General features: G+C 35.1%; 1 protein-coding gene and 1 non-coding gene across 8 annotated transcripts in view; one reads left to right on the plus strand and one right to left on the minus strand.

Moving 5' to 3' along the window:
* LOC105478775 (autophagy related 5) overlaps positions 1-20,869 on the plus strand; it is a 137,266-nt gene that overhangs the window by 20,226 nt on the left and 96,171 nt on the right. For all 7 annotated transcript variants that reach the window (XM_071096667.1, XM_071096666.1, XM_011736407.2 and 4 more), the window contains 2 exons: positions 12,393-12,471; positions 20,663-20,825. In XM_071096667.1, coding sequence (XP_070952768.1) covers positions 12,393-12,471; positions 20,663-20,825 — 242 coding nt within the window. The remainder of the gene's footprint in view (positions 1-12,392; positions 12,472-20,662; positions 20,826-20,869) is intronic.
* LOC112426107 (U6 spliceosomal RNA) lies at positions 794-905 on the minus strand. The gene has a single exon (XR_003017376.1). It is a non-coding gene; the product is annotated as a U6 spliceosomal RNA (small nuclear RNA).

Consider the following 20,869-nt stretch of genomic DNA (forward strand, 5'->3'; position numbering starts at 1 on the left):
TTTGCTCTTGTCGCCCAGGCTGTAGTGCAGTGGCATGATCTCAGCTCACTGCAACCTCCGCCTCCCGGGTTCAAGTGATTATCCTACTTCAACCTCCTGAGTAGCTGGAATTACAGGCTCCTGCCACCACACCCAGCTAATTTTTGTATTTTTAGTAGAGACAGGGTTTCACCATATTGGCCAGGCTGGTGTTGAACTCCTGAGCTTACGTGCTCCACCTGCCTGGGCCTCCCAGAGTGCTGGGATTACAGGCATAAGCCGCCATGCCCGGCCAATTCATCTTTTTTAGAGTATGGTTTGAAGAGATTTTAAACAATTGTGTACCGTTGTATAGCTACTAACAAAATCAAGATGATAAGATATTTAATTTCACAAAATTCCCTGGTGCTCCTTTACAGTTACCTCTTCCTTCCCCCAACTCACAGCAATTACTGATCTAATTTCCCATCTCAGTGGTTTTACCTTTTTCAGAATGCTGTATAAATGGAATCATGTAGTATGTAGCCTTTTGTGTCTGAATTTTACCTCGAGTAATGCTTTTGAGACTCATCCTTTTTGCATGTATTAGTGGTTTTTTCCTTTTTTTTGCTGAATAGTATCCCACTGTATAGTTGTACCACAAATTGTTTATTCATTAACTGATGGACATTGGGTAGTTTCCATTCTGGCACTATTTTGAGAAAAGCTGCTGAAAACACCTAGAGGTCTTTCTCTGCCAAACCACATATATTGTAAAAGAGGAAAATTTAATTTTGTTTTCCGAATGTTCCTTTATTTTTTATTTTTATAATTTAAAAAATTTTTGCTATGGAGTGCTTCACAAATTTGGGTGTCATCCTTGTGCAGGGGCCATGCTAATCTCTGTATTGTTCTAATTTTAGTATATGTGCTGCCAAAGCGAGCATGAATGTTCATTTTTAGTATGTGGAAAATGTGATTGATTTTTGTGTTCTGCAACCTTGCTGGACTCACACACTAGGTCTAGGAGTTTTTTTGGTAGATCCTTTGGGGTTTTCTATGTAAACAGTCTTGACATCAGCAAATAGAAATTAATTTTTCTAATCTGTAGGCCTTTTATTTCTTCTTCTTCGTCCCCTTCCTCCTCCTCCTCTTCTTTTTCTTCTTCTTCTTCTTCTTCTTCTTCTTCTTCTTCTTCTTCTTCCTTCTTCCTTCTTCCTTCTTCCTTCTTCCTTCTTCTTCCTTCTTCTTTCTTCTTCTTTCTTCTTCTTTCTTCTTCTTTCTTCTTCTTTTTTCTTCTTCTTCTTTTTCCTTGGATAAGAGTGGTGAGAATGGACATCTTGTGGGTTCTTAGTTTTATGGGGAATATATTAGTCGTTCACAATTGTCATGAATGGATGTTGGATTTTTGTCAGATGCCTTTTCTGTGCTAATTATATGATTGTATCACTTTTCTTCCTTAGCTTGTTGCTATAATAGATGACATTTGTGGATTTTTGATGTTGGACCAACCTTGTATACCTTTAATAAGTCCCATTGGTCACGGAATGTAATTAGTTTTATACATTGTTGGATTCAGTTTGCCAAATAATATTTTGTTGAGGATTTTTGTGTCTTATGTTCATGAGAGGGATTGTATTTTTCTATTTTTTCGATTGTCTGATTTAGTATTAGGGTTATACTGGCTTTATAAACTGAGTTAGGAAGTGTTCTGTTCTGATGTATTTTCTGGAAAAGATCGTGTAAAAATGCTGTTAATTCTTTAAGTGTTTGATAGAAATCTCCAGTGAAACCACTTGGGTCTGGAGGTTTCTTCCTGGGGAGCATTTTAATTACCAATTCAATTTCTTTGATATATATATAGATCTACTCAGCTTGCCTATTTCCTCTTCACTGAGTATTGGTAGTTTATGGGTTTTGGGGAGTTGGTTCGTTTTTTTCTAAGTTGTTGAATTTATAAACATAGAGTTGTTTATCGTATTTCCTTATCAGTGAATGAATGTAGGATCTGTAGTGTTGTCTTCATTTTTTTCAGCTTTGTTAGAGGTTTACCAATTTTATTTATTTTTTTTGAAGAGCCAGTGTTGTGTTTATGGATTCTTCTCTACTTTTAAAAATTTCCGATTTTGTTGGTTTCTGTTTTTTGTTTTTAATAATTTTATTCCTTCTGCTTGCTTTGGTTTTGTTATTTTTTTCTAGTTTCTTGAAAAGGAACTTAGGTTATTTTTTTGAGTTCTTACCTTAATTTTTTTTTAAATTGTAGTAAAATGCATGTAACAAAATTTACCATCTTAACCATGGTAGTGTTAATTACACTCACAATGCTGTACAAGCATTTAGTGTTACAGATGTCTATTTTGGCCATGCTTTAGTGTAGTTCATAAATTTTGATATGTTCTGTTTTTGTTTTCATTCAGGTCTATGTGTTTTTAAAATTTTCTTTTGAGGCTTTCTTTTGGAACCTTAGTTTTTTTTTTTTAGAAATGTGTTTAATTTCCACATTTAGTGGTTTTTCTGTTACCTTAATTAATTTCTAGTTTGAGTCTATTGTAGTAAAAAAAGAGTGCACTGTAATTTTGGATCTTTTAAATTTGTTGATGTTCATCTCCACTCTTGATTCCCTTATCATCCAGCCTCTGGATTCTGATTCTGTCTTCTAAGTATGCCTTAAACTCCCTGCTTTGTTTTTTTGGGATTCAGACGCATCTGATTTCTCATATGGATTGTTTTAGTAACCTCTTAATTTGTCTTCCTGCTTTTAATACTATTACTTTTAGTTTGTCTTCCCCAGTGCCATAATTTTCTTTCTGAAATGCAGATCTAACGTTGTTATTCTCCTCAAGAACCCTTTTCTGATGACTTATCATCTACAGTGTAAAGCCAAACACGAAAGCATGATGTGTGTGTAAGGTTGTCCATGATCCCACTTCTTTCCAGGTGTACTAAGCTACTTGTTTTAATGAATATTGGATAATGTTTTGGGCTTCTGTTCCTTTGCTCATCTTCTTTGATAAATCATTTTTGCTCTTTCTAGCATCCTTTGTTTCGGTTGTAATTATTCATTCATGTATTCCCTCCTTTAGCTCATACTTCTAGCTTAACTGTGACCTTTTTTTATGGTTCTTTTTAGCCCAAAGTGATCATTTCTACCTTTGTGCCATCTCTACACTATATGTGTACTTTCTATATTCTTGTCATGTTATAACTGTATATTGTAACATAATGGTTATTAAGGATGCTGACTCTGGAGTCAGAAACCAGATTTCAAATCCCAGTTTCATCACTTACTAGTGGTATAACCTTGGGCAAGTTATTTGACCTTTTTTTTTTTTTTTTTTTTTTTAAGATGGAGTCTCGCTCTTTTGCCCAGACTGGAGTGCAGTGGCGCAATCTGGGCTCACTGCAACCTCCGCCTCCCGGGTTCAAGCAATTCTCCGGCCTCAGCCTCCTGAGTAGTGGGGATTACAGGCTCCCGCCCACCACACCAAGCTAATTTTTGTGTTTTTAGTAGAGATGGGGTTTCACCATGTTGGTCAGGCTGGTCTCAAACCCCTGACCTCGTGATCCACCCACCTCGGCCTCCCAGAGTGCTGGGATTACAGGCGTGAGCCACCGTACCTGGCCCTATTTGACCTTTTTGTATCTCAGTTTTCTTATCTGTAAAACAGCAATAATAATGGTACCTTGTACTTCTGTAAGTTTGAAGAATTAAGTGAATTAATATGGGTTAAGTATCCCTTATCCAAAATGGTTGGGACCAGAGTGTTTCAGATTTCAGATTTTTTCAGATTTTGGAATGTTCGTATTATATACTTAAAGTATTCCAAATCTGAAAATTGGAAATACAAAATGCTTCAATAAGCAGTTTCTTTGAGCATCGTGTCAGTGTTAGAAAAGGTTCAGATTTTGGATCATCTTTCTTTGTACTTTAACCAGTAGCACATAGGAGGGGATAAGCAAATGTTTGCTCAGTGAAGGAATGAATGAATTTAAATTTGCCCCTTGCTTTTATTTAGAAAACCGAGACTCAAATAAGTAAAATAACTTGCTCAAATAGGTAAGTTAGGACCCAGATTTTGAGAGTATCAGTTCAGGGCTCTTTTCACCACACCTGCTAACATTTTGTTTAAAAACTTTTCTCCCATCTTGTCTGTTCTCTCTAATAGCTTATGTCAGTTTGTCTGAATTAGAATTTAAAAAATTTAAGAACAGTGGTGTACTTATAATGAATACTCCATACATTTGTTGTTGTTGATTTGTAGATAGCTTACAAGGAGGTTTGGTCTGATTAGAGCTTTATCTTTGTATCTTTAGCTTTTAAAAATTACATGGGAAATGGAAAGTGCCGGCCTAACTCAAAATAGAGTCTCTTTCTTCAGACAGATGTTAGTCAGCAGAGGGTGCTCTAACATTGCATTTTGAGGGGTGAAGTGTCTTATTACCACAACTGGTGTTCACATTTTATATTTGTTACTTTTATATTAGAATTAATTTAAAAGAACAGTTCTTGGTCTTTCTGAAGAATACTTTGTAAGTAAACCCTAATTTTGGTTTAGATCTTAGACCTTCAAGCACAAAATTGAGAAAAAGCTTCTCATTTTGTCAACTATAAAATAAATAACTTTAGTGGGAAGTTTTACTCTGTGCAAATTGACTTACTTTCAGGACAGGTGGTGAAAGGAAGAAGCTGAAATTACTTTTTGAATTGTAAAAAAATATATACTCGGGCTGCATAATTTTGGTCAATGATGGACCGCATTTAGGATCGTGGTCCCAGAAGATGATAATTCTGTATTTTTACAGTATCCTTTCTATGTTTAGATGCGTACGTACTTACTGTGTTACAGTTGTCTAGAATATTCAGTGTAGTAACGTGTTGTACAGGTTTATAGCCTAGGAACATTAGGCTACACCACATAGCCTAGGTATGTAGTAGGCTATGGCATCTAGGTTTGTGTAAGTACACTGTGATGTTTGAACAGTGAACGAAATTGCCTAACAATGCATTTCTCAGAACATATCCATGTTGTTAAACGTCCCATGGCTGTATTGACGTTGATCTTAAACACAGACGTGATAAAATGACTCAGAATTTAATGCTCTTTGTGATTTCAAAAGTAAATTTTAGCAAAATGCTTTAGTGAAAACGTGTGTATAATTTTTTAAAAAACATTTAACATTTTAATCATAAATGCTAATAGATTCTTCTGTCTTATTTCCAGTCTTTTTAAGGCTGTGAATTTCTGGAACTTAACCCATTTATGCAGGAGGTTACAATTTTTTATGTGTGAGAAATCAGACCTTGTCAATGACCTTGAACAGTTTACATAACTCCCACAGGCTTAGTGTTCCAATAATGGAACACTAGGCATAAAGGGGTTAACAATATTCTGTAAACTAGATTTTTGAAATGTGACTTACATAGCATTTTATATATATGGTATCCCTTCATTATTTTTGAACTTTTTCATATATAAGAATAAACTTAAAAAGCTGTGAAACACATTGCTACTCTATAGTTGTTTATGTTTGTCCCATATATAGTGTAAGTCAGTATTCACAGCAATCATCAAATTACTTTGGTTTGCATTTGTAGTTACATGCTTGCAGTTACAATGAAATGTAATTCTGTTTCCAGTGAATCAGAATGCAGCAACTTTCCGAATAGGAGGCATTTATTTTCGTGACATGAACTTGGGCAGTACTTCTCCAGTACAGGGAAAATTCTTTTAGTGCTGATTTTAGAATACTTGTATTAGTTTGCTATCTGAGTACAGATATTTAGACTAGAATCATGTTCCTTCTGAGAATATCCATTATTGCTACACCATGTGCCAATGTGCACACATGCACACATAACACACATATAAATGGAGTAATGAATAAAAAAAGAAAAAGCAAAGAAATATTAAAATATATTCATTTTGAGAATTGAATATGGAAGACAAGAGCAATGTAAAGAAGAAAAAAAATAAAGTGTAAAAATAGACCTAATACTATTCTCATGCAGTCATTTTCTGTAGGGCAATACATTGAGCCTTTAGCTAGTTGGATCCTCTTATTTACACAGAAAATACAGTTCTGGATAAGAGTTGGTGTTCTGTATCCATGGGTTCTGCATCCATGGATTCAGCCAACCATGGATTGAAAATATTTGGGGGAAAAAGCAATAACTAAAATACAACAATAAGAATGAAACCACAAAAAGCCCAATATGGTTTAACAACTATTTACATAGCACTTACATTGTAACAGATATTATAAGTAATCTAGCAATAATTTAAAGTATGCAGGAGAATGTATGTAGGTTATATGCAAATACTGTGCCATTTAATATAAGGGATTTAAGCATCTGCAAATTTTGCTATCCAGCTGGGTCCAGGAACCAATCCCCCACACATACCAAGGGCGGACTGTATTCCAGGTTCAAATCCTTATTACTTCATTTTCTATTAAGTTTAAGTTAGATGGCAGAAGTAGCAACATAATAGCCAATAGTTACATTATGATTTACTTATGGTGTATGTGGTTTCTGTGTTGTGGGTTAGAAACCTCCTCACAAAACTGTATGTAATATCTGTTTAGAAGAGTTGTACAAATTAGTACTTTTGAAATCCTTAATGTAAATAAGATTAAAGAAACTCAATACCTTTAATTTTTGCCAGTTCTGTTTTCTTTTATAGATTTTCTTGAATATCAATAGATTCATCAGAAATAAGCAATCTGGGAACCAGTGAATTCAGATAGCATATTTGTTTGGAATCAATATCTTTATATGAAAATAATTATAACATAAAAATTTGTATTGAACCACATGTTAATTATAGAATTTGACAATAGAAATAAGTAAATGGTTATTTTACTCCTAAGTTTTTCTGGTTCATTTTTATTTAAAAAAAAATCATTACAGGATGATTATTCATTTTTATAATATTTAGAATGTTTTTATGTTAGTACTTTATTTATTTATTTTTTTTATGGAGATGGAGTCTCCCTCTGTCACCCAGGCTGGAGTGCAGTGGCAGTATCTTGGCTCACTGCAACCTCCACCTCCCGAGTTCAAGCAGTTCTCCCACTTCAGCCTCCCAAGTAGCTGAGACTACAGGTGCATGCCACCACGCCCAGCTAATTTAAATTTAAACATAATTTAGAGGAAGTCTATGTTTACATTTATCTCTTAATTCTTAATATACCAAGACAAAGGAGTCATCATCATTTACCATCTGGGACCAGTGAAATAAAAAGTTTTAAGATTTCGACAGGGTAGGGCCAGGCACAGTGGCTGATGATTGCATAATCCCAGCACTTTCAGAAGCCGAGGCAGGTGGATCATGAGGTCAGGAGTTCAAGACTAGCCTGGCCAACAGAAACCCCATCTGTACTAAAAATACAGAAATTAGCCGGGTGTGGTGGTGCATGCTTGTAATCCCAGCTACTTGGGAGAATCGCTTGAACCCGGGAGGTGGAGGTTGCAGTGAGCCAAGATAACACCACTGCATTCCATCCTGGACAACAGAGTGAGAAGAAGTGAGACTCTCTCTCAAAAAAAAGATTTTGACAGGGTCTCACGCTGTTGAGTACAGATCATGCCTGGCTCATTTTTTTTTTTTGTATTTTTTGTGGAGACAGGATTTTGCCATGTTGCTCAGGCTAGTGTCGAACTCCTGGGCTCAAGCAATCCACCTGCCTCAGCTTCCCAAAGTTCTGGGATTACAGGCATGAGCCACCATGCCCAGCCTCAATGAATTTAAGAAAAAAATATATATATTTATTATATATATAATATATATTTTTATTATATATAATAAATATATTTTTATTATATGTAATATATATTTGTTTTACATAATATACAAAAATATTTTTGTTATATAATATATTTATTATACATAATATATAAATATTTTTATTATGTATAATATATAATATATGTATTTAAGTCAGTTTCCAAATAATTTAGAGAAGCTAGAATAAAGGAATAGTGTATAACAACTTTATTAGAAATTTTAATACAGGTTTAAATACACAGATTTACATTTTCATTTCATATTTTTCTAGTTTTAAAGGTATCTAAAATGGTCAGCATCCCCTGAATGCAACCAATTGCTCATTAATTTTTATATGTACAAATATACCTCTGAGAGGTTCTGGCTTATTACTTCTGGCCCTTCTTGCTTCTAATAGTGTTAATAATACTTGAAGAAATCTATAAACCCTTTGCCAGCTCATGATTTCATTACAAAATATTTTCTTTTTTATGTGAATCAACACCAATTAGACTGAGCAGTCTAGTACTTTTTTTCATTTCTATGTGATCTAATTCCTTCAGTCTTCTTTGTATATAAATAGACCTTTTGCATTTGCCCACTATCAAAGAAATTTGAGTTTATAAGTAACATAAAAGACGAAATAATATTGTCACACGTTCTTTTAGTAAAATGGAATGGTCCAGGTTTTTGTCGTAAAATATCATGTAATGAAGTTTTTTCTGTTGATGACTAAGCTGTTAAGATTATCATACGTTCCTTTTTGTCCTTAGAAATATATTGTTCTTCTATTAGTTCTTGAGCTATGTAAAATTTGATATCGTCTAAAGACTCAGAGTTTGAGATTTCACTTAAATGATCAATTTCACTATTGTCATTAAAGTCCAGAGTATTGCTGTTTCTCTTTCCTTTTTGTCCTGATTTGTCTAATAATTGTGAAACATCTTCCTCTGTCAAGTTTTTTTCTCTGCCATTATAGGTAGAAAATGAGAAATTTGGAATTTTCAACTGTGTTAATGATAGCTAAAAACTGATTCCAGAATGGGGTCTGCTTTCTTTTTTCTTTTTTCTGAGACTGAGTCTCTCTCTGTTGCTTAGGCTGGAGTGCAGTGTCGCAGTCTTGGCTTACTGCAACCTCAACCTCCCGGGTTCAAGTAATTCACCTGTCTCAGCCTCCTGAGTAACTGGAACTACAGGTGCATGCCACCACGCCTAGCTAGTTTTTGTATTTTTAGTAGTGATGGGGTTTCACCATATTGGTCAGCCTGGTCTTGAATTCCTAACCTCAGGTGATCCACCCGCCTCAGCCTCTCAAAGTGCTGGGATTACAGATGTAAGCCACTGTACCCAGCCTAGCCTGCATTCTTGTTTTACACTTTCTTGAAAGATGTTTCAATACTTTAGGCAACACAGTAAGAAAATGAAAGAAGGGTACATTCTTCTATCATCCTTCTAGGCATCACGTTATTTTTTCAATTTCTTACTGTTTTAGTCTCTTATTGGGAATAATTGACAAATAATGATGAAATAAGTTCCAGAGTGATGAAATAGTAAAATGTATAGGAAACAATAAAATCAGTAAGACCCTAAAATATATCTTAGATTTATAAAAGGGTCCAGTGGCTCCATATAGTAATTACTACATGGAGTAAGTTTTATCTTTTTTTTTTTAAAGTGAGTTTTTTCTGTTCTTTGGAATACCTTTAAGAGTGAATAAAAGTCATGAAGTATCAATCATTAAAATAGTTGGAACTGCTCAAAAAAGAAACTCAGAACCTAAAATTGGCTCCATTGGATCTTTATGTTGTACCTAGGGTTAGTCTGTGGACTTCTTTGATTTATGCATTCAGCAGCTATTCATTATGGACTTTGTTCAAGATTCTGTGTATTTACAGTTTTCTCATTTTTTAAATATTGAGGGTAAAAAATAATTGATGATTGAGTCTTATGTTTAACTTGTATTCTTATCCAGATATTTCCTTTAAAAGTTATTTGGGCTGGACACAGTGGCTCATGCCTATAATCTCATTACTTTGGGTGGCCAAGGTGGGAGTATTGCTTGAGCCCAGAAGTTTGAGACCAGCCTGAGCCCAGGAGGTCAAGGTTGTAGTGAGCTCTGACTGCACCACTGCACTCCAGCCCAGGTTACAGAGTAAGACCCTGTCTCAAAAAAAAAAAAACAAACTTGATTTTATATTATAGATTACTTTAAGATATGATATTTGGTTTAGAATTTGCTTACAAATTTACAAAAGTGTTTCACATATTTGTTAATGGCAGGGAATATGTAAAACACTGGATTGTAGTAGTTTTATGTGATCTCAAGTGAATCTTATCTAATAGATTGACTCTTTATTTTGCTTAGTGGAGTTCTTTGTAATTGTATTTTCAGTGCTGTTTAGAATCTGGAAAGCAATATGGTGTCACTTTTGAAATTTTAAGTCTTTTTAATGAAATCCAAGTAAATAAAACTTCAGTTAAGTGCCTACATTCATCTTTAACCCTGTTGCAGATACCTAAGAGAGATATTCTAAAAAAAAATAAATCGAAGACGTTAAAGGGTCTGTTTTGTAAAAGTATGAGGTATTATTTTAGAGTTTGTTCAATTTTAATACTTCAGAGAGAAGGATCAGAATTGGATTAAATCTATGACTTGTCTATAGTGCTATATATGTATATATATATGTGTGTGTGTGTGTGTGTGTATATATATTTTTTTTAGGTTTTGACTGAGGTGAGAGTTTTTCCTGGTTCTATAGTTTTCTTCAGTATTATTTTCTGGATATGAAAGGATTGATTAGAGAGAAATTTAAGGATTCTTATTAAGAGATATAATGTATATAAGACTAAAAGTACCCCCACTGTTTTATTTTTACCAACAGGGCATTCATCCTAAATTCTTTTTTTTTTTTTTTTTTCTCGAGGCAAGGCCTCACTCTGTCGTCCAGGCTGGAGTGCAGTGGCGCAGTCTTGGCTCACTGCAGCCTCTACCTCTCGGGCTCGAGAGATTCTCCCACCTCAGCCTCCTGAGTAGCTGGGCTACAGCTGTGTGCCATCATGCCCGGCTAATTTTTTTTTTCTTTTTTCTTTTTTTTTTTTTTTGTATTTTTGGGTAGAGACAGAGTTTCACCATGTCAGTCTCAGGTACTGGAACTGTCTGCAACTCCTGACTTCAAGTCAAGTGATCCACCCGCCTTGGCCTCCCAAAGTGTTGGGATTACAGGCTTGAGTTACTGTACCTGGCCCATCCTAAGTTCCTACCAAATAAATACTTGATCTCTAGAAACTGATGACTTTCCCATAATTATGTACAAGTAAGCAAGCATAAATTATATATATACAATTATATATATAAACATATATATATGTTTTATATATAAGCAAATGTACTGCTCCTTGCAGAGCAGGGCTATCCCATAGGCATTGTGCCCAGAGTAGCACAAGCATAAATAATATTAACTGACATTTGAATCTTGGTCACAGTTACTCATTTTGAGATAAATTTGATGTGATTTCAAATTTTGCAGCTCTTAAATCTAGGAGTAACTCATTAATAGATGATACAGATAAAGACAGGACTGTGTATAACACCAAGTAGTTTTATTTTTGCCTTGGTTGTGAGTACAGGTTGAGCATCCCACATCCCACAATTTGAAATCCAGAATCTAAGTACATTTACCTGTACATACATAGGTAAACATAGCACTGACATGACACTCAAAGGAAGTGCTCATTCCAGCATTTCAGATTTTCAGATTTGGGATGCTCAAATGGCAAGAATATGATGCAAATATTCCAGAATTTTAAAAAAAAATCTGAAATCTGAAACACTTCTGATCCCAAGCATTTTGGAAATGGGATACTCAACCCGTATTATTTAATTCTGATTAACCAAGTAAGCTCATTTACTTTAGACTTTTTAAAAGGATGACTTAAGGTTTGTCCATTGAAATCTACAACGTTTGTATTAGTCATGTTTATTTATTGCTAAGTAATTTACTTCACTGTGAGTAATGGTTATATTAGGAAATGTTCTCTTATTTTGGAACTTATTTTTTTTTAATTTAGAATTAGGTTTCAGAAGAATATTCAGTGACTTGGGAAAATGTTGACATTATATTATGTGAAAAAGGTTATAGTACAGTTTTAAAGGGTAGTCCTGATCTATATTTAGATATGTATGTATAGGTAAAGACTGGAAATTTATATGCTATAATGTTAATAGTAACCACAGAATAGGTGATTTGCATGCATTTTAGGTGCTCATCTTGGTTCTTACAGTTTTTAAAAATTTTAAGTTCTAAAAGTAAAAAAGATATTTAAATAAATTTACAAAAATCAACTGTCCTTTATGAATACTGGGATGACAATTAGATGCAGCAGTACTGCAACATAACAGTTCACACGGCTGATAAAGAATGCCTTTGCCCACAATCCCATTGTGCATATTGAGGTTTCTATGGGAATGAAGTGTTTAGAAGGAAACCACTTGATGCCTGGAAAGTAGATCATACTAGCCCAGGCACGTAAAAAAGAATGTAGCCTTTCTGTGATTTGTGGTTAAAGCGCCTGACATTTGGTGTTAAAATATGTGTTGGAAATTTATTTTGGAGTTGTAGTTATAACTTTACATATTTATTTTCTGAAAATATACTGTTTCCTTTTTAGGCATTATCCAATTGGTTTACTATTTGATCTTCTTGCATCAAGTTCAGCTCTTCCTTGGAACATCACAGTACATTTTAAGGTATAGTAAATTGCATTTCTCCTTTGTCCCATTTGTGATACATAGTAAACAGACTTCGAGTAGAATTTTCTTTTGAAGTGAAGTTATTTCTTTCTTTTCCCATGACACTCTTTTAGTTGCTAAACTTTGATTAGTATTTGTCTATAAGATACTTTTCAATTTTTTTCTAACTCTTGGCAGAAACACTTACACTTTTAATGTATGAACTGATTTTCTTTATTAGTGCTGAATACACTGTTTAAAATTTACGAGTTTTTGGGCCAGGCTTAGTGGCTCACGCCTGTAATCCCAGCACTTTGGGAGGCTGAGGTGGGTGGATCATTTGAGCCCAGGAGTTCAAGACCAGCCTGGGCAATGTAGTGAGACGCTGCCTCTATAAAAAATAAAATTTATGAAAGTTTTGAAAGTTGGTGTTAATTTTTAAAAGTCAACTAGGAACAAGAGAAATCCTGCATGTAGATGTGGATATGGAAGTACAGAGGGGACAACCTAATACTGTTGAGTAATTCTAAGGCTATTTTGATCGAATTAAGAGAAGGGTTAGGAGATGGAATTCCAAAGATTTGATCTACCTCTGTTTTGAGAAATGTTCATTCCTGTAGTTTTTAAGACCAGACTGAATTTAGTGTGACCTAATTTTGTCTCAATAGTTTGTGAAGTGCTGGTCCCTCATTCCCTTAGCCACCTTGCTTCTGCTCTGTTCCTGACCCCCAATTCACAAACACATTTGGTTTTTGTGATTGGAAACGCTTACGTTAATTGATCATAAACAGTGATTCATTCTCAAATAGCAATGATTCCATCATGTCGGTCTCTTATATTAGTTGATCACGAACAGTGATTCATTCTCAAATAGCAATGATTTCACCATGTCGGTCTCAGGTACTTGAACTGGTCTCGAACTCCTGACCTCAAGTCAAGTGATCCACCTGATCTCCTATATTTTACTGGAGAGAGGCATGTAGAGTTTGAAAAAGTCATTTACGTGTCTGAGTTTCTTTCCCGTCAGGAGTGTCCATTCATAGTTACTGCCCAAAGGGTGCTCATTCTTCTTATGATGGTTTTCCTTCCTGTTTTACTGAATTTGAGTTTGTGGGTCATTAGAGCTTATTTCCATGTACATTTATAATAATGTGCTTTGCACAATACCATATTATTAAACACCTTAGTTACCAAAGAACAGTATAGATGGAGCACATAGTGCTGGTATGCATGAATTTCACTCACCATGTTACATGCAAAGCAAGGAATGCTTGCATATACAACAGTTTTTAAGTTTAGAGAGGTGTGGAGATAAAAATACTTCAAACATATTAAGGGTAGGGGTGCTATATTGCCTAATGAGTCTTCTCTGTTAATGTTGGAAAATAATTCCAATTATTAGATTTTTTTGTGTGTTAAAAATAAACTCTAAAATACTTTGAAATCTAGATTAAAATACATTATAGCTGTCTACTTGTTTGTTTATTTATTCACTCATTCATTCATTCAACAAATGTGGAGATCCTTCTATGTGTCAGTTTCCTGAAACCCTTTCAATGGATTCTTCAGGTCAAAGCTGTTTTCATGATATAATAATATCAAGATGTTATTGGCCCTTCCCATTGTGTTAACATTTACACTGATATGCAAAAACAATCGTGTTGAAAACTGTGGGTGCCTTAGCACAAAGTATATGTGTATGTTCTCCCTGGGTGCTTGGCTGAGGCCTGGGTTGCACATGCATAGCTGATACTCTACAAGGTCTAGTAGAGAGTGAATGTTGTAGGGTTAAGAGTGGAACAAGATACTGAACGTCTTATGATGCTGGAAAGTGTTGGATTCCAGCTCATTCAAAGTGGAGAGACATTTGGCTACATACTGAGCAGTTACCTGAGATGCCAGAAAGACCATGATTTTGGAGTAAGGATCATACATTAGAGCAGGAGTTGGCAAATGTGGCCCACTGACTGTTTTTGCATGGCCTGTGATGTAAGAGTAGTTTTTACATTTTTAAGTGGTTGGAAAAAAATTTAAAAAAATATTTTGTAACATGTGAAAATTACATGAAATATAGATTTAGTGATGACCATAAATAAAGTTGCATTGAAATGCAGCCATTCATGGAAATTCATATACGTATTGTCTATGGTTGCTTTGCGGCTATGACAGCCTAGTTGAGTATTTGCAGTAGAGACTGTATGACCTGCACAGTGTTAAATATTTACTGTGTAATCCTTTACAGAAAGTTTGCCAATCTCTATTGCCAGTCTTTAACCCTAGAGTAAGAGTTGCTCTGGACTTGCCTTTTTAGGATTAAGGAGAGCTGCCAGTAAATTAACTGCCAGCCAGAACAAAACTTAGCGTTTTAAAGGAAGACAATATAATCTAGAATCCTTACAACATATTATTCACAGTGTCCACCATACAATCCACAACTACTCGACTTGCAAATAAGCAAGAAAATATGGTCCATATCAAATAAAAAAAAAATTTACTCTCAATAGAAACTGACCTAAGAGAATCCACATCTTGGTACTACCAGAAAAATGAATTAAAACAACTATTATAAATTCAGTAACTTAAGAGGAAAAAAGTCACAAAGTTGTAGAACTGTGTAGAAAAATATCTGAAATGAGGAATTTACTACATGGGCTTAACAACAAATTAAAGATGGCAGAAGTAAGGTTCTTTGAACTCAAAGACAGATCCACAGAAGTTACCAGTTTGGTGAACAGAGAGATGGAAATTGGTATAGAGAAAAAACAGAGCCTCTGGGATAATATCAGGCAGTCTGCGTGTAATTGGAGTTCAAGGAGAGGAGAGAGAATGGGTCAGAAGAAATATTTTAAAAAAATAATGGTTACACTACTCAGTGTCAAAGCTATAATCAAGACTGTGTGTGGGGTGCCTACAGAATGGGAGAAAATATTTGCAATCTTATACTATCTAATAGTTTAATATACAGAATATGGAAATAACTTGATAATAAAAAGATAAAAAAAAGAAACCCAATTAAAAATTAGTCAAAGAATTCGAATAGACATTTCTGTGAAGAAGTTATATAAATGTCCAGTAAACACACGAAAAGATGTTCAGCATAACTAGTTTTTAGGGAAAAGCAAAAAAAGAAAAAAACAAAAAACCACACAATGAATTACCCCTTCACACCCTCTAGATTGGTTATCATCAAAAAGATGATGTACAAGGCTGGATGTGGTGGCTCATGCCTTTAATCCCAGCACTTTGTGGGGATGAGGCAGCTGTATCACTTGAGCTCAGGATTTCGAGACCAGTGTGATCAACATAACGAGAACTCATCTCTACTAAAATAATTTTTTTTTTTTTTTTTTTTTTTTTGAGACGGAGTCTCACGCTGTTGCCCAGGCTGGAGTGCAGTGGCGCGATCTCGGCTCACTGCAAGCTCCGCCTCCCGGGTTCCCGCCATTCTCCTGCCTCAGCCTCCTGAGTAGCTGGGACTACAGGCGCCCGCCACCGCGCCCGGCTAATTTTTTGTATTTTTAGTAGAGACAGGGTTTCACTGTGGTCTCGATCTCCTGACCTTGTGATCCGCCCGCCTCGGCCTCCCAAAGTGCTGGGATTACAGGCTTGAGCCACCGCGCCCGGCCTAAAATAATTTTTTAAAAAATAGCCTGGTGTGGTGGCATGTGCCTATAGTCCCAGCTATTTGGAAGACTGAGGTGTGTCCTGATCGCGTGTCTGCAACCCAGCCTGAGTGACAGAGTGCAACCCTGTCTCCAAAAAAAAAAAAACCCAACAAAAAACGGTAACACATGATGGAGAGGGTATAGGCTTATTAGACCCTTCGTACGTTGCTGATGAGAATGAAAATGGTGTAGCCTTTTTGGAAAGCGGTTTAGTATGTCATCAAATGATATACCTACCGTGTTACCCAGCAATTCTACTCTTAGTAATATTGCCAAGAGAACTGAATATGTAATTCTAATATGCAAAATATGGAAATAACTCGTGTCCACACAAAAACTTATACATTAATGTTCATAATAGGCAAAGCGGAAATAACCCAATGTCCATCAGCTGATGAATAAACAAAATACTGTACGTATCCTTACAATGGAGTATAATTTGGTCGTGAAAAGGAAGGAATTACTGATAATATGTTACAACCTTGAAAATATGTTAAGTGAAAGAAGACACAAATGACTGCACATTATATAATTCATTTATATTAACTGAATAAATACCTTTATGCCGATAAATCTGACAGATGGACAAATTCAATGAAAACACAAGTCGCCAAAACTGACATAAGAACATAAATGAATAGCTCTTTAATCTGCAAGTAAATTTGATTTGTAATTTTAAAAACCTCACAGAGTAAAACACCTTGCACAGAGAGTTTCATTGGAGAACTCTATAAAATACCTAAGAACTAGTCGTGTACAGTGGCACATGCCTGTCGTCCCAGCTACTCAGAACACTGAGGCGGGAGAATCGCTTGAGCCTAGGAGTTCTGGGCTGTAGTGTGCTATGCCAATTGGATTTCCATACTAAGTTTGGCATCAATATGGTGACCTCCTGGGAGCAAGAGACCACCATGTTACCTAAGGAAGGGTGAACCGGCCCAGGTCAGAAATGGAGCAGGTCAAAACTCCCGTGCTGATCAGTAGTGGGATTGTGCCTGTGAATAGCCACTGCACTCCAGCCTGGGCAACGTAGTGAGACTGTGTCTCTAAAGTTAAAAATAAAATGAAATAAAATGTTTAAGAAATAATATTACAAACTTTACAAACTTTCTTACTCTTTACAAACTTTTTCCATAAATGAGACACCAACTTGTGTTAGAGGCCAGAATAACCCTGATATTGAAACCTGTTAAAGACATTAAAAGAAAATTATAAGCCAATATATTTCATGATCATGGATGCAAGAGCCTTCAATGAAGTACCATCAAATTGAATCTTGCAATAATTAAAAAAGACAGTACACACCATGATTGAGTTGAGTTTATCCTAGGAGTACAAAATTGATTCAACATTCAAATCTCAACGCATGTAGGCCAGGTGCAGTGGGTCGCGCCTGTAATCCCAGTACTTTGGAAGGCTGAGCCAGGAGGATTACTTGAACCTAGAAGTTCAAGACCAGCCTGGGCAACATAGGGAGACCTCATCTCTACAAAAAAATTTAAAAATTAGCTGAGCATGGTGGTGTACACCTGTGGTTCCAGCTACTCAGAAGACTGAATTGGGAGGATCGCTTGGGCCCCAGAGGTTGAGGCTGCAGTGAGCTGTAATTGTGCCACTGTGCTCCAGCCTGGGTGACACAGTGAGACCCTCTCAAAATAAAACATCTCAATCAATGTAAATCACAGAATAAAATAGAAAAATCAGTAGATACAGAAAAAGTCATTCATTGACAGAATTTAATACCCATTTGTCATCAAAACTTATAGCAAGCTTAGGAATAGAAGGGAATTCACTCGATTTGACAAAGGATAGATATGAAAAGTATGAAAAGGCTACAATTAAAGTCATGCTACATGATGGTTTATTGAATGTTTTACTCTAAGATGAGGAAAAAGGCAGGGATGTCTGCTCAGTATAGGCACTTCTATAATACATTGTATGTGTTCTTAACTTTGCTCTTAAAAATTGTGCAATGAAAACTACTGGACTTACGGGGGAAAGGGTTAGGGGCACAACATCCACAAACTTACACTGACAAAAAAACAGGAACCTAGTAAAAACCATACCACAGTTTTAACAGGTAAAATGTATGAGAAATGCATAAATACTACAATAAATATGGCATTTCATGTTGCAAAGACTGGAAGTTTGCTTGCAGAAACGGATATAGAAGACTTGCGCCATGACAGGTGAAGTGAAAGGAGGATTTTCTGATATCGAACAAGAAATTGTAGCACCTGATGTAGATGAATACAACTCCTAACATGAATTGAAGTAGCTGGTCCATTTTGGAGGTGTGCACATGTGTGCATTGTATGTGTTCCCAGCTGATTAGTTTAGCTGGGTGAAATTTTCTGTTCACCTAGCATTTCTTGTGAACAATATTTACATATGCAACCATAAAATTCACATTATACTCAACTTCTTGCCTAGTAGTTGCTTTTAAACAAATGCGAAAATCTTAGTTCACAGAACATATATGAATTTACCAACAAACACATGAAAAGGCACCCAACATCTTTAGTCATCTTGGAAATGTAAATTAGAACCACAAAGAGACATTACATTACGCTTACTAGAATGACTAAATGAAAAAGATTGACAGTAGCAAGTTTGAGGACATGGAGTAACCAGAACTCATACATTGCTAGTGGGAGTGTAACATCATACATCATGTTGAAAAATAGTTTGGCAGTTTTTAAGTAAAATTAGAATATACACTTACTCTGTGACCCAGCATTTCTTTTTCCAGCTGTATACCCAAGAAAGATGAAGACATGTGTCTATAAAAGACTTGTGTGTTAATGTTCATAGCAGCTTTTTAAATAATAGCCAGTATGTGGAAACAATCCCAGTGTCTATTAACAAGTTTTTAGATAAACAGATTGTGGTGTATTCATTAAATGGCATGCTACTCAGCAACAAAAAGGAATTAATTACTGATATGTGCAGTAACAGGAATGAATCTCAAAAATATTATGCTAAGTGAAAGATACTAAGTTACACAATACTGCAGTTCTGTTTATATGAGATTTTATTACAGGCAAAACTAATCTAGTGTTATATGTCATTATCAGTGATTTCTTGGGAAGGGAATGAGGGAACTGACTGCAAAGGGCACAGAGGACGTTTTGTGGGTGATGGTAATGCTCTGTACTTGGGCTGACAGTTACTCATTGTCAAAACTCATTTTATTGTACTCTTGATTTCTGCATTTGACTGCATGTGAATCATAAATTTGACTTATTATAAAAGTATTGAGAGAGATGAGGAATGGTGTCTTTAATCGCTTTCTAATTCCTGCTTTCCATCAGTGTTTCATAGTCACTCAGGAGCTTCTTTCTTTATCTTTTCATTTCATTCTTTTTATGAAAGCTCCATGACAGGGATAATTGAATGTTGTTTATGAATACGGTAACCTGAGTAGGCTATATGCTATTTTTTTTGCCATTTTTACTTCTGTTTAAATGTATTAAAGTACATATAGGATAATAACTTTGTAAAATCATGTTTGAATATAATAATTATCTTAAATATTTAAGTCTCTGGAGGAAGTGATATTGTATAATGGTTAAAAGATAGGACTTGAGTCAAATTAGCCTTAAATCCTAGCTCCCTAGCAAGCTAAATGACACTTGCGACTTTAGATATTCCCTAACTTTAATTTTTTTATCTGTAAAATAGCAATAATAGTAATGTTTACCTCAAGTGTTGTGAGGATTAAATAAGATAATCCATATAAAAAGTTTTAATACAGTGTCACAGTAAGTGTTCAGTAACTGTTAGCTCTCATTATCTTTTTTTCAGTCGTTTCATTTACATAACTCTGTGTATGTCCAATGATCATTGCTTTAGCTGCCTAAAAGAACCAGTGAAGTTACAGAATGTAAATTTAGCTATTTGACTTTAAAATCTAGTTTTTAACAGCTTTATTGAGGTCTAATTGACTTATAGTAAGCTTTACCTATTCGAAGTGAGTAAGTTTATGCCACAATTTATATGTTCATTTACCTGTTGATGTTTAGATTTGTTTTCTGTTTGGGGCTGTTACAAATAAAACTATTGTGAACGTTCATGTAGCAAGTCCTTATATAGACATACTACTTTCATTTCTCTTAGGTAGATGCCTAGTTGTGGAATGGCTGGGTCAGATGGTAGATGTCTGTTTACTATCCTTAAGAAACTACCAGACTTTTCCAAAGTGGTTATACTGTTTTACATTTCTGTCAGTACTGTGTGAGGGCTCCATTCCACATCTTTGCCAATACTTGGTATGGTCAGTTGAAAAGCTATTTTTCAGATTATTACCCTTTGATGCCTTTTCTCATGTTGTTATAAAACACATAAGAATTATTTGGGAAAAGTACAAAATGGGCCAAATAGCTAAAGATTTTTAAGTTAAATTTAAAAGTATTTTGGGTTTTTTCAGTGCTAGGAGATAGTTTACTAGAAATATTGATAAACCGGGGGATATAGTTCTCTTTTAAGAGGTTAATTTTGTAATGTGTGTACCTGTTTTATATGTGTATTTTTTCCTTTGATAGAGTTTTCCAGAAAAAGACCTTCTGCACTGTCCATCTAAGGATGCAATTGAAGCTCATTTTATGTCATGTATGAAAGAAGCTGATGCTTTAAAACATAAAAGTCAAGTAATCAATGAAATGCAGAAAAAAGATCACAAGCAACTCTGGATGGGATTACAAAATGGTAAGCATAATAGTGTTTAATTTTAGAATACCACTTTATAAAAT

Source organism: Macaca nemestrina, chromosome 5 (genome assembly GCF_043159975.1).
Source record: "Macaca nemestrina isolate mMacNem1 chromosome 5, mMacNem.hap1, whole genome shotgun sequence".
NCBI lineage: Eukaryota > Metazoa > Chordata > Mammalia > Primates > Cercopithecidae > Macaca > Macaca nemestrina.